This window comes from Anneissia japonica, unplaced genomic scaffold (genome assembly GCF_011630105.1).
Source record: "Anneissia japonica isolate Jap-2015-1 unplaced genomic scaffold, ASM1163010v1 scaffold287829_len2072220_cov186, whole genome shotgun sequence".
Classification (NCBI taxonomy): Eukaryota; Metazoa; Echinodermata; class Crinoidea; order Comatulida; family Comatulidae; genus Anneissia; species Anneissia japonica.
Window position 1 is genome coordinate 685,893 of NW_022716075.1, and position 15,611 is coordinate 701,503.

Consider the following 15,611-nt stretch of genomic DNA (forward strand, 5'->3'; position numbering starts at 1 on the left):
GTTGTAATTCACACAACAGCTGGTGATATTGAATCATAGCCCACACTCTGCTTGACAGGGACAATCCCATCAATATTATTACACACAGTTACAACAGACAGAAGACAATTTTTGGATGAATATTCAAATATATGAGGCTAGGTACAAGTTCGTTGAGTAGCATTATGAAAATCTTTTTCATTTCAAAAATATTTCACAGCTCAACGGCATAAATACTTGCTGATAACATGAGGGAACAACAAGGGGGGAACTTAGTGATGCTCTATAAATTATACTAATTGTACAGGTACAGGAAATACAGTAGAACCTGCTCCTTTGGACACTACTATTAAGAGGACACTTTTTCGGCCATGAAGAACTGTAAACCTTTATACAAAATGGCTAACCACTATTCAGTGGACCTCCCTATTAAGGGGACACTATTTTTGGCCCAATGGTATCTCCTAAATAGGGATTCTACTGTATAACAAGTAGTAACCAATATACCCTTTACAATCATTTTTTTACAAGTACATTTTTAAGTGCATGCTGCATTGGGACTAAATGTAGTTTCATGAGACAGACACAACAATATGGACTATGACATTGACAGATAATTTTGAATGGCAATGTGCTTAAATACTGCCACCGAGAGTCAGCAGAATGGTATCGTGTTTAGCATGTGCTCCCACAAGGTGTCTATAAATATTCCGGACTAAGTCTAGTCATAGCATTTTAAATTTCACCAGACTTGCGACGCATGATCTTTAGATTGGACAGCAAGTTATCAAGCTACACTTACAGATCTAAATTTTTCTACTACCTACAGTAGGCCTATAGCATTACGATATCCACATTTTATAAATGCTTCAATTTATGACATCCTCTAAAGACCATAATCTTATTAATAATTCTTCTATTAAATCAGATGAAATAGGTTTGGAAAAGGAGTATCTTAACTACCAAACCACAATCCCACTCCACTAAACAAATTTAAAAGCAAAATGTGTCTTACCTTTGTCTCGACTTTAGTTTCCTCTTCATCCTTACTATCCTGAGATTCCTGTGATTAAGAAATCAATTAGTATTTAAAAAAAAGAATATTCATTGTTAAATGTTTCTAGACCCATTTTGCCAGTTCAATATATATAATCAGACAAATATCACGTTTGAAGCTTTGTCAGCACTATTGAAATTTATGTGACAATTACCTGTGATTTGCCCAAATATGGGCGTGACATGACATTCTCAAATCTTTATCACATATATTTGTCACCTCAATTTCTTTAGTATGGACAGAAGCTTAACCATCGTAAGTCCGCATGCAAGACCCTGTACCACAGCCCAGGCTGCTGCTAGGCCAAAGATTTGCCCTAGAAAAAACCTCTACAAGGGACACAATACTTTGTAGCATAGTGTATCATCAAATTTAAACAGGTAAATTGACAACATGATTATCAACATTCTACCATGTTTATACCTCTGTTCTATATACAAGTTTGTGAAAAGTCAACATATACCTAAGTACACAATATATTGCCAGACTTTGGCAATTAGAAACCTTAAGAAAAAATTAATAGTAAGTCTACTATATCTTATATAAACAGTATACCAAATATCAAGTACCAAAATTTGATAGATAAAAAAAAAAGAGTATAAGTATAAAAATGATACATATGCAATTTATAAGAAGCATGCACACATAGAATGATAGTAAACCATATACACTGAATACTAAAGAAAAATTGACAGAATACACAAATGTATACACAACGATACCATTTTATGATGGTGTATGATATTATCTAATTCTCTTGTATGCATTGGGATACACATATGTATACTTCTAGCTTTGGTTAAAATATGCTTACTTAAATAAACTGTTTAAAAAGAAAACTATGTTTTTAAATAAGTACTATTTGCTTGTTATATAAGTACTAATATGGAGTACCTGCTATTGTAATTTAAACCTACAAGACAGTTAATAAACAACAACTAATTTTATTATGCTAGACACTACCATTTGCATAATAAGCGCTGGAATTAAGAAAACAGTAGTTTTGAAATTTGTTTGATGCACATTAAAAGCAACAGGTAAAGATACTTTCTAGCAAGCAAGCTAGATTATGTCCATCGATACTGTACATACTTTCATTTTTTATTTCCTTATATCCAGACATTTTTTTTTTTTATTACAAACTTATTTTTGCAGCACTCAGTTCTTGGTATGTATACAATGACATACTTATTCACTAATATTTACATACTCATGCTACACTGATCCACCAGTACTTACACACTGTGCTACACTTATCCACTAATGCTTACACACTTGTGCTACACATATTCACTAATATTTACATACTCATGCTACACTAATCCACTAGCACTTTCAGTAACGTTCGTGACAGTTTTCCATGTTTTATTTCATTATAAGTTATCACAAAATAAACACCAATTCGTCTAAAAATATAAATAGCCTATGAATATTCGACATTAACTTCTCCGTGTACGACGGAATGGACTTCTGTCTCTTATACACATCTAGATGTGTATAAGAGACAGGTACGGTACGTATGAATATTATGAGAAACGATGGTTTTTTTTCGTATACGTGAAAATAAATAATAGAATGTGTACTACATTGTAGTATTGAATTGCAGCTCCTATAATAACTTCTTGATTTGTCAGTGAATTCCCACGGTCTCAATGTACGAGACAAACTGATAACCTTATTTTAGTTAAATAAATAATGTATTACCTTATTGCTTCTATGTAAATTGGTTGAACCAGCATCACCAGAGGATGAAGGTGGGTTTAATCTGGCAGTGACGGTGATTGCAGGTTCTTCCTGCTCATTTTGGAAAGAATTTCACAAGTGTTAGGTTGGCACCCTGGGGCAGATTTAGTGGGGAGGCCAGGCTGGCTCCGGCACCACTTTTGGAAAGTGTAAAAAAAAAAAAAAAACAATAAAAAAAAAAGAAAGGAAAAAGAAATAATTGATCGCCCAAAATGCCTCAGAAGTTAGTTTTGGGCGTCTAGAAAACAAAAATTTTGAACCCCATAGAGCAAAGTTGTCTCAATTGGCCCCGCCCACTTTCGGATATCTCTGGATCTGTCCCTGGCACTAGTCTAGTAAAGACCACTAGTGCTCTCAAGCAAACATATAAACCAGAATTCGCATTATAGAATACCACAAAAAGTGAGACCACATCACATGAATTTGGTACGGATGGCACACCAGAATCACCACTCTCACAGACTTGATACCTACATACATACTTGTACGTGAACTCTACTCATATGATCTCAGCACACATTCATCAAACATCCACACAACATACAATTCTCAAATGTTTTGTATAAAATTACTTGGAAATTGTTACAATAAAACACTAGGAAAAAGATTATTGTTTATAATTTGCAGTCAGGTGGGATTTGCTCTGGCTAGATTTGTTTTGATTTTTTGCCACAAAGGTATCTAGGTAAATTACTCTAAAGTTACTTCAACCTTCTAAAATATATGCTCTTTCTAATCCTACAACATACTGCAATGGTTTTGCTACACTTAATCAATTATTATACTAGGGTTAATATTAGGAAGAATCTACATTATGCATAACAAAACATGGTTTTTGCATGCGTATATGCATTTGCTACATTGCGTTGCCTCAGTAACACTTAGTGGATACCGAATTATGGAGAATGTCATACTACTATAAATATTTTTAATAGTTATATTTTAAACATGTTGAGACCATACAAAACATAACTTTCTGCTCACTGTATAGTTTTTTTTACCCAATTAAGCAAATTTAAAGACCCTCCACCTACCTCAATTAATCTTCTTGCCCATCCTTAAATTTATGACTATTCCTTAAAATGACTATTATCACCCCCACACTTAGTTTTCGATAGCTACAATCCTGTACAGTATTTGCAAAAGGCAATAGGTAAGGAATAGTTAAAAATACCAAGTTTTTACAGCGCTCTGGGGTAAGTTAGAACTTGCTTTTAAGACTATTTATCATCGTTATGTTAATTCATAAATTCTAAAATATCTTGCTTGCATTCAGAGAACTAGATTGCTTTATGATGGTACACTATGTAACTAAACAGGATGTTTATATGTAATGACATATTTTATGTAAACAATGGTAAATGAAAAATAAAACAAAGAAAATTTAAGAAAAACAAAACTTTATCGTAGGTATACAATATAATGAATGGTACGTCTATCAAGTGCTACATAAATAAAAAACTGACACATGTAAATGTAGAGGAACTCCAGAAAAACAAACACTGTAGATGTGGAAGAATAGCCAGTTAAAAAGGAAAAAAAAAAAAAAAAAAAAAAATCAGCACAATTTCTTCTTACAGAAGAGTTAAAGAAGCCTCGAAGAAGCACACAAACATAAAAATTTCTTCTGAAAGATGGGGCACGCTAAAGTAACTTGCATTTCAACCCATGGAGGTATTATTGAGAAGGAGATCACTCGGCAACAGATCCCTTTGACGCGACAAACTACTGTTTCCCTCCCCCTTTGGATCGCGCGCGGGTGTATCATCTTATTATTAACATTTATTTCGTTAGCAACAACTTGGCAATTACATGCTTTTATACGCTTCAACACAGTAGTTGTGGGATAAACCGTTCGATTTTAACTCATTAAATATCTTTAAAATTAACAATGTTCCCCTGATTGGATTTTTTTGAAATTTTAGTATGTTATTTCATGTATGTTTCAGGTACAGAGTCTGCAAAATATTTCCGTTACAATTACTTCTGTGTTCATTATAATTTTGTCTACAGATCAATTGGTTTGTCTATAAAGCTAAGGCAGCGTAAAACTGAAAATTACTGTTTTGGATTGAATTTTCGAACAGTCCACACTCGTTTACACTAAAATAACTTAGTTTATTTTAATTTTCAATCATTCCTTAATTAGAATTATTGAGTTTTATCCAATTTATGGAAACTCAAGTTGAAATATACTACACTTATAAAGCTCATGTAAATGTTCCATTAAATTAGAAACTTTTTTTTTTTGTAGAAATATTAATATGTTTGGTATTTCATGAAAGATAAATGTATTAGCTTCAAGGTGGAAACAATTGCACAGCCATAGTGATTGTCTGTAAGCAGTGCGCATTGAGAAAAAAGAAGGTGCTCTCCATTTTCGGCATGTTCAATTTTTTGGTAAATTAAGCCTGCTGAGCATTTGATGGCGGGGAACACATTAGACTTCAAAGGCATCGCGTAAACGCTATTCACACGCTGCGGCAGCTTTGTTCTTGGCTCACTTGCATAGCGCTGTGTACGCGGAGCTTTTTCGAGTGATCTCCTTCTCAATAAGACCTCCATGTTTCAACCCTCCAGCCTAAAACAAGGAGTAAACCAAAAATCTTTGTAGATCAGCACACATGATTTGGCTACCACTAGACTAAGCTTTGTAGCCACAAGTATTGGTGGAGATGTACATATATACAAGCATATCATCATGCATTTCATTTCAATGAACCCATAATGAATGAAATTTTGCGCACCATAAGAAAATTTGGAAGACACATATTTAATGCCCACTTTAGTATATTATTTTTACCCGGATAAAGTTCAGCAAACTTGTCTTACATGGAAGTTAAAATCAACAAAGAAGAAAATAGTACTGATTTCTGGGAAACTACAAAACAACGCTTCACATATGAATGATAACATTAATAATAAGAACTAACTAGCTATAAATAAGATATAAATGATTTCTACATAAACTATATCAGAAAAACACAAAAATGAAGTAAGAGTGATGCTTAGCAAGTACATAAAACGAGACCGGTGCTTGAAAATTACTTACGGTTTGCACTTTTGTATACACACCATGTCTCCGTCTTGGTAATTCCTAAAAAAAAACCAGGCATGTATATTTCAAATACTAAGATGAAACCAGTTTCTGAGCTTTGGAGAAACATCAGATCTGGTAATAATATAGAGGGCAGCACATAAATCAAGCACCATCGATCTCTACTTAAGTCTCTGCACAAAGCATGAAAGATAGAATGCATGGTTTTGTTTTAAAACTAATAAGCATGTAATGTATTTTCTTAAATTTTCAAATATACTTACAATTTCTTTTTGCATTTCCTGAAAAAGAAAAGAAAAAAAAAACAAATGGCTTTATCATTTTGTAACTGCGAAAATAAAATCCCACATTTTTGTTTTATTTTTCTTTGTCTTAAGATGCTTAATGTGACCCTTCATCTGACATGACCTCTATAGCTATGACCTTTGGTAACACAGGACTCATCAATATTCAGTATCTTTTTTAGAACAATATTCAGAACAAAAAGTGACTGATTCCAAACTAGGCCTACAACTAAAATATATTTATATCAAACATGAAATTTGTGAGAATTACAAGTGCCAGTCACCACTAGCAATATCACTCTCATTGAGTACACATAGAATTTAATATGAGACTGTAAGTTTCATTCGTAGCTAATCGTAATTCTCAATAGATCAATTTAACTTCATGTTAAGAGGGTTTATGGGAGGGCATTTAACATAAAAATCGTACCTTATTATCTATTTCTTTCTTTTGAGAATCTGTACTGTTACATTGTCCTACATATTTTTCCGCTCCTTCAAGGTCTTCGGCTGTGACGCCTTGAGTTGACCTCCTGGATGAGCGTTCTCTCCGTGCCCGGGCACGTCTCGTCGTCTCTGATTCATCTTCCTTAGCTGGTATCATGTACGTCCTAATGAATAATTCAAAATAATCCAAATGAATATATAAATATATTTGCAATACATTATTAACTACATGTCTTCACTAAAGGGGAAAGGGTGTATTGACTGTGGGATTGTATTTCATTCTCTCCCAAGCAATCTCCAACCTCACAATAGAAAACAGAACTATGAGGTTTATGAAGTGGAGTTGGAATTAACTATAAGAAACTACCTGTATTATCTTCTTTATAAAGAAAATGAGCAGCAGTTAACGTAACAAGCTATAAATAGATTATATAATGGTCTATTATAAATATTAAGTATTGTTAATATTAAACTGGACATTAGGATAGCATGTTGGTGGTACTGGAACTGGACACAGATGGTCATGGTAAGGGCCCCATGATGGTAAACATAGTAGCATGGTGGTGGGAATATTCAGATGAGTTGGTGTGTATGTTAGGATATCATGAGACAGACATGATAATGACACAATATTAGTGGTCATGGTAATGATACCATGTTTGTAATAAGATAGGAGAATCATATTTTCAAGGCCATGTACCATGTAGGTAATCAAGGTAGGGGAAACATATTCAATGTCATGGTAAAGATGCTAAGTTGGTGGTCATGGTAATGATACCATGTTGGTAATCAAGGTAGGGGAAATACATTTGAGGTCATGGTAATGATACTGTTTAATGGACATGGTAAAGAAACTACAGTAAACCCTTCACTTTAAACCACTTTGGGGACCTGAAATTTGGGGTGGTCTAGGGGGTTCGGTCTCTAATTAGAAACCTCTACTAAATAGAGAGCACAGGCTAAATGTGGTCTCCAAACAGCATAATTAGAGGGTTAACTGAACCTGAAACCTATAAATGAAGACCAAAGCTAAAAGTGGTCTCCTAAAGACAACATGGGACAACCATTTACTGCCCTGTGGCCAGGGGGTAGGACCCCGTTGGGGAGAACTCTACCCTCTCCAGTTGGGGAAAAAAACACACCTTGCTGGAAAGAATAAAAAATTACATATATTTTTTACACAATAGTAAAATCAGCCTTTAAAACCCCTAAATTGTCGTATTGTCAGTTTCCAGGGGATATGCCCCTTGGATTACTTCTGGGTAAATCCCGGAGCCACTCCTGGATGAGTAGCTGAATCAAAAGCAATTGCTGGCAACAGGTGCCAAAGTTAATAGGTCATTGAAAAATATTTACTGAATTTTATAATATACTCTCAAAAACTATTATTAAGGAGGTTTTTCAGATTCACAGCCAGTGGCCTAAAACTACAAATTTCTTTTCAAAAACTAGCTTTAAAAAAAAAAAAAAAAATGCACAGAAAGGTAGAGAGAAAATAAACTTAAGAAACCTTAATTTATATAGATAAACTTTTGAAAATACATGTTGTTGTTGATGTTGAAGTCCATCTTTTGTCAAATTACTTAAGGGTGTGTTTCTACTGTTAAACACAAAATAATCATTTTTTTTTAAAACCACTTTTTTAACGAGTACCAGAGAGCCTGCTGGCGTTGCAACTGCATTTTTGATTTTTCGAAAAACGGTTTTCGTGACAGAAATTACGTCACCATTTTGTTCATACAACACGTTGTTTTCCTAACTGTATAGGATAGTATCTTTCTCATTCCTGTTATGATGACGAGGAGTAAGATACGGTGTGGGGCGAGAAGACAAATTTTCAGCTGTGCTCATCGGCACAATTATGAACGATGACCAAACAAGGACAACGGTAGGCCCAAAAGAGCGGAGAGGCCTAGGCCCAATATCCCCCCCCCCACAAAATAATTACAAAACGAATTCGTCGCTCCACATGTTTGTTGACGTTTTTAGCTTGCAGGCCTAGGACAAGAAAAAGAGGACAAATTTTTTTGAAAGTTCGCGCCTAATACGATCAGTCTTTGCAGTGATTGACCTGGAGGTTACATTTCACCTGATAATCGCTTATTTTGTGTTGCAACTAAAAGGTGCACAGCCAAAATCGGTTATTTGCCGTTCAAACACGCTATCCATTGCGTGTTTTTAATCAATTTTTAAAATCGCTTTTTTCAAAATGGTCCCGTTTCTACTGTGAGAATAAAAGCGATTTTTCGAAAAAGCGATTTTTAATCGATTATTTCTTTCCAGTAGAATTAGGCCCTTAGAAAATTTTAATTTTACTTTTAAATACATGTGGTCTTGAATTGGAGATCATTTTGTCACTTGGTTCTTCCATAAAGCTGGTTTGGTCTCGAATTAGAGGGTTACTTCAGTGTTAAAAAGTAGGTGGTTAGTTGGTACTTTGAAAAAATGGAGGGGTCTCGAATTGGATGGCGAACTGTACATTGGTGGTAGGAGTATCATGTCTTTAGTACAAGTATTGGTACTACCAAGTTTTTGATCAAAGTAAGTGTAACACATTGATGGGAACGATGATGACACATGCCGGTGGTATGGTGAGGATAACATGTTGGCAGTCATGGGAAAGATGCGATTTTGACAGTCATGGTTAGTATACCATAATGGTGATGCAAGTAAGGGTATCGTATTGGTAATTAAGTTAAGATTATATATAATATTTTCAATAAATACTTTTATATACTAAAGCATAGCATATATTATTGGTATTAAAACACTGCAAATCGGCACCTTAAGAATACCAAGCATATATGAAGGCAACATTATTCAAACAAAAACATACACACTGAATAAGCACTGTCTCTTATACACATCTAGATGTGTATAAGAGACAGCTATTATTAAGGAGGTTTTTCAGATTCACAGCCAGTGGCCTAAAACTACAAATTTCTTTTCAAAAACTAGCTTTAAAAAAAAAAAAAAAAATGCACAGAAAGGTAGAGAGAAAATAAACTTAAGAAACCTTAATTTATATAGATAAACTTTTGAAAATACATGTTGTTGTTGATGTTGAAGTTCATCTTTTGTCAAATTACTTAAGGGTGTGTTTCTACTGATAAACACAAAATAATCATTTTTTTAAACCGTTTTTTTAATGAGTACCAGACAGCCTGCTGGCATTGCAACTGCATTTTTGATTTTTCAAAAATCAGTTTTCGTGACAGAAATTACGTCACCATTTTGTTAATACAACACATTGTTTTCCTAACTGTATAGGATAGTATCTTTCTCATTCCTGTCATGATGACGAGGAGTAAGATACGGTGTGGGGTGAGAAGACAAATGTTTTCGGCTGTGCTCATCAGCACAATGAACAAGCGACCAAACGAGGACAACGGTAGGCGGAGCGGAGAGGCCTAGGCCCAATATCCCCCCCCACAAAATAATTACAAAACGAATTCGTCGCTCCACATGTTTGTTGACGTTTTTAGCTTGCAGGCCTAGGACAAGAACAAGAGGACAAATTTTTTTTAAAAGTTTGCGCCTAATACGATCAGTCTTTGCAGTGATTGACCTGCAGGTTACATTTCACCTGATAATCGATTATTTTGTGTTGCAGCTAAAAGGTGCACAGCCAAAATCGGTTATTTGCCGTTCAAACACGCTATCCATTGCGTGTTTTTAATCAATTTTTTAAATCGCTTTTTCAAAATGGTCCCGTTTCTACTGCGAGAATAAAAGCGATTTTTAATCGATTATTTCTTTCCAGTAGAAACAGGCCCTTAGAAAACCTTAATCTGTTTAATTTTACTTTTAAATACATGTGGTCTTGAATTGGAGGTCATTTTGCCACTTGGTTCTTCCATAAAGCTGGTTTGGTCTCGAATTAGAGGGTTACTTCAGTGTTAAAAAGTAGGTGGTTAGTTGGTACTTTAAAAAAGTGGTCTCAAACTAGAGGGGTCTCGAATTGGAGGGCGATCTCTACATTGGTGGTAGGAGTATCATGTCTTTAGGGCAAGTATTGGTACTACCATGTTTTTGATCAAAGTAAGGGTACCACATTGGTGGGAACGATGATGACACATGCCGGTGGTATGGTGAGGATAACATGTTGGCAGTCATGGGAAAGATGCGATTTTGACAGTCATGGTTAGTATACCATATTGGTGATGCAAGTAAGGGTATCGTATTGGTAATTAAGTTAAGATTATATATAATATTTTCAATAAATACTTTTATATACTAAAGCATAGCATATATTATTGGTATTAAAACACTGCAAATCGGCACCTTAAGAATACCAAGCACATATGAAGGCAACATTATTCAAACAAAAACATACACACTGAATAAGCATCAACACACAAATGAGGATATAGATCATCATAAGATTTTGTTCAGTCAGTGTCGTTAACCTCTCTAGAATCCCAGATTGAGATCAGTAATTTACCTTCTGGGAGATCTGGGAGAAGTAGTTATTGTGGTAGACGCTGTGGTTAAAGGAGCTGTGGTAGTTGTGGTGGGTGGCAACGCATTTTTGGATTCGATGATGGGCGAGTTTGTCGGCACGGCGGAGCTACGGTACTTGTACCGGTCTTGGTCTTGATCTGTGTTGGAGTAGTCTGGGTAGCGCCGTCTGTACATGCCAGGCCGATTGTAGATGTCATAATCCCTGCGGTTATAGAGGGAGGGAGCAGAAAAACGACACATGCAATTATAGACGGCACAAACATGAAGCAAAGCAGGCAAGCAGATTATATACTGTACATACAAAACAAAGTTGGTGTGAAATTATCAACTCGGGGAATACATATTTTGTGGTTAAACAGTCCTTCACCATAATAACTGATTAATATATTAAAATAATATGATCATAATAAATTTGTATTTTATGAATATTGAAAGGTCCACCTTGGTATAGAAAATGCAAAACATCTAAACTAAGTAAAATCTAGTCACAACATAAAAAAAAAAAATTAAACATAAAAATATTAAAATTACCACAGCAAGAGAAAATAAAGCTCTTCACGTTTTAACACAGCATAAATTTTTTTACCAAATAAAGAATTATATTAAATAGATCTAAAGTTTTATCCACATTAGCAATTTGTATAAATACAGCCACTGTAAAATCAATCAATGATGACCAGGTATTCTTATGGAGGGAATGGCTAAAGCACAAGTAATAAATAGCTATCATTTTTCTATATGGATATGATGTGTAATGGTGAGCTATCAACCCTAAAACTACACTTAGGCCTACGGTACCTTAAACACAGACCAACCAACCATGCATTCCAAATGCCACTGTGTTTGGGCAAAACAACAATTTCGTCTCTTACATTATATCAAAGAGTATAATAGAACAAGAGAGTGTACTCCCGTTCGCAAAAACGTCACGTCTGCGTAGGATGCCCGCTGACGGTTGTAGGTATTTTTTTACCGTAGTACAGCACGATCGAAGTACGCCCGCTATGAACTCAGTAAGCAGAAAACAAAAGTACTGTGGAGAACAGATAAACAGACAAACAGACCGTGCGCGGTGGAGTACTGGGTAATAAAAAGCACCTACAAGCGTTAGTTGGCGTCCTACACAAGCTGCGTAGGGCGTTATCGTTTTTTCCGCTCTCAATGAGCGTAGTTGGCTCTCTTGTTCTATTTATACTCTTTGATTATATATATTAAGATTAGAATTCTCATTTCTACTTACAAAGTAGGTATTGATTGAGGCATTAATCCATGTATGGTATAACTCACCTAACCGATCCTTCCTCATTTGTTTTTGATCTATCTAATATGGCAGATGTACTCTGTGAACCTGATATCGCTCTTCCTCCACCTCCACTAAGACGATTGCTTACTGCTCTGGATTCATCCTACAATTTAGAAAATATAAAAACAAATAATAATTCTAGTTACATTTTTTTTCTGTGCCATCTGCTACCTAGTCATATAAAACTACAAAATTCCTAACTTATTATCTATATTAAATTCCTAACTTATTATCTAATATTAAATTCTAAGTAGCTTCGGACGGCTCATTAAATAGGTAATTCAAATGGCAGCCAACATATTATTTAAAAATTAAAGTTTCAAGGGCACCATGTGTGTTTCAGTTGTCTCTTTCCACCCAGGAGTAAAAGTGGGTAGCTGGGTAGGCTCAAACAAAAATATGTTGATGTATAGCTAGAACATTAAGGAATTCTACCACAGGAGCTGAGTATGTGTTGTGTGTGTTTGATCCGATGACCGGGTGTAATAATGTGAAATGCTTCAAGGCCTTATTGGCATGAAGCGCTAACATATTATTATTTTTTAGAAAAAAGTTGACCTACAGGACCACCGCCCCTTGGATATTGTTGATAAGGTCCCACAAAGCGACATGTTAAAACATACACAAACGTGTGCGCTTGTGGGACTACGTGTGTGTTTGTGATGCACGCACGTATTCCTCGCACTTTCCCATTACTGCCTGAACAAGAACGCATGAAAGAAATTTAACTTGAATAATTATTAACAATTCACAGTCCACGCAAACATACATTCATACCCTTCCAGGTTGTCGAGGTCCATGACATTATTGCTTGTTATGGACAAGGACCTAACTGCATAAAGCTTGATTACAATCAATGAATTTTGGACAACGCACTATTACATTTTAAAGCGTACCTTTAAAAGCATGGTGGTATTCATACCTCGCTGCAAGCCTAAGCAGATTAACGTATATTCTACTAATTTGGAATGTTGCAAAGTCACAATGTATTCGGAGGGGAAATAATTTTCATTACCACCCACCGCACTGTCATAATGAAGGCCACTAAAGGATCGACCACTGTTACACAATTACCGCCTATTGCTAGATGATATTGACTTTTATTTACAAGGCAACATTTAAAATTACCTTGAATTACCTTAAATTTACATTTCATTTTTAAAGTAAGAACAAACCAAAGCCAAAATCTCCTAGCATTTAAGCTCTTAGGCATACAAAGAAATATAAATACCACCAAGCAATTCTTAGGTAATAATGGCTCATTTTCAGGTCATTATTGTCGAACTTGGCCCTCAAAAACATACCTTATCCTTTCGATCTTCTCCAGCTATTCGTGGACTGGATGCTGATCGTTGTACCCTGTCTGCAATTTCATCATTTCTCTTTGTCTCTGGTACTGCACTGGAGCTACCAGTCTTTCTAAGACCCTGTCGCCATGGCGGCACCTCGTCTCTTGACTCTTGTTTCTTCAATGGTTTCGGTGTGAATCCAGGAACCTTAAAGATTGGCAAGCAAGCTTATTGTAAAGATATACATTATTAAATATTACTAGAATAATTATGCATATTTATTAAAATAATCAAGAGAAAAAAAAATTTAATCAAAATATGAAAAATATTTCATTACTTTATTATATATGACAGAATTCTGAATAAAATAATTTTTCAAAGCTTTTCATTTTTTACTAAGGTTGGTTGGCCAAACTTTAATAAAAATCAGCTAAACCAGACTGAAGACTATTTAGACAGTTACTTACAGTGTTAGAAGTACAAATTACCGTAAAAAACTTATTAAATAATGTAATAATGGGAGGCAATTCAGCAATTACTATTATATCCTTTAAAACACATTTACCCAAACCTGAAGTGCTGATGACACTTATACAGAAACTGAGAAGAAAGTGAAAACATAAGAGAAAGTGAAAGAATGAAGACAAGAGAAGTTCAGATAACATTATACAGTACTGATGGTAAAGATATAAATCACTAATATTCAAATATATGGTATGAAAGCAATACAAGATACAAGTCATAAAGGACTCTTTTAGAAATTTAAAAAAACCAAATGATTAATCTTACAACCAAAACATACATATGTTAAGATCATGTCTAAGTTGAAGAATTAAAAAAAAGCATGTAATTAGCTCAGGACGATCAAGAAATAAGACGAAAAGATACAGTAACAGTAGACACTTGAGCAACTAACAGAAGCAAGAAAGATGTAGAGTGATAGAGATTCAAATTTACACTTGTCTACCTGATCCAAATATAAAATATAACATTAATATATATCAGTAGGCTTATCTGCAAGACTGAAGATAACTGTAGCTGAGAAGTATATGATCATTAGTAAAGAGAATATTAGACTTAATCATAACACTAAAATAATTTCCCATCCATATAAATGCATTGGTAAATGTTTGTAAAAAGAAATCTTTACAATGGATATCTAAATATATAATAATGCATTTAAATATTCATTCATATTTTACAGAAACATATATTATAAATATTATAATGTATTGACTGTCAGCTGAATTATTTATGCTGTTTCAACCAGTATAAGTAAACATGAATATGAATATGGTAACAAGGTAAAATGTATGTCTAGCACAGAATGGTAGAAAATGGCCACAATTCTCAATGTTGTATTGTAACAGAAACAATCACATTTACACAGTAAAGGAACAACGAAATGGGAATACAGAAGTAAAAGGCAAATGACGGGGTCGCACATCTAACCGACAGCACAAAGAAATGAATAGGAATGGATGTTACTAAATTTGGTCAAACAGACACTGATAAAACAGCAAGAAAGCCTCAAAAAGACCATCAAGATAGGAACGTTTGCCTCAGCCACACTAGTTTTATTTATATTTATATCAAAACAATCAAAACGTCAAACTCGGTTGGGGAAAGGGGTAATGTGTTATGTGTTGCCAGTGGGGATACACAATGCATTCAAGAGTAGATGATTAAGCCAAAAACGAATTAAAATTTGGCACCATTTTCAACTTCTGCTAGTTGTGGCGGTAGTTGACTGTATTATGGGCTTTTTATGCCAAATTTTTGCTTAGCTGCATCATTATACCAACATGGTATATACAAACATGTTGTGTACGTAGGCCTAAATTTGATGAAAGGATGAAGGTAATATCACACTAACTCAGGTGCTGTGCTTTCTAATAAAAAATGAAACCAAATTAAAAGATACAGTAAGCGGTTTCTAATTTCAAAATTGTTAGAAAGTGCGCATGCATTCAATGAAATGTGTGTG

The 15,611-nt window shown here is 34.6% G+C and overlaps 1 protein-coding gene across 2 annotated transcripts in view; it reads right to left on the reverse strand.

Annotated features, from left to right (window-relative positions):
* LOC117109615 (protein phosphatase 1 regulatory subunit 12A-like) overlaps nucleotides 1-15,611 on the reverse strand; it is a 67,764-nt gene that overhangs the window by 23,176 nt on the left and 28,977 nt on the right. The window contains exons 9-15 of one of the 2 annotated variants that reach the window (XM_033251997.1): nucleotides 13,640-13,831; nucleotides 12,320-12,438; nucleotides 11,013-11,234; nucleotides 6,552-6,732; nucleotides 6,101-6,118; nucleotides 5,832-5,876; nucleotides 995-1,042 (exon numbers count right to left, since the gene is read on the reverse strand). In XM_033251997.1, the coding sequence (XP_033107888.1) occupies nucleotides 995-1,042; nucleotides 5,832-5,876; nucleotides 6,101-6,118; nucleotides 6,552-6,732; nucleotides 11,013-11,234; nucleotides 12,320-12,438; nucleotides 13,640-13,831 (825 nt within the window). The remainder of the gene's footprint in view (nucleotides 1-994; nucleotides 1,043-5,831; nucleotides 5,877-6,100; nucleotides 6,119-6,551; nucleotides 6,733-11,012; nucleotides 11,235-12,319; nucleotides 12,439-13,639; nucleotides 13,832-15,611) is intronic. The other variant, XM_033251998.1, reaches the window with a different exon arrangement.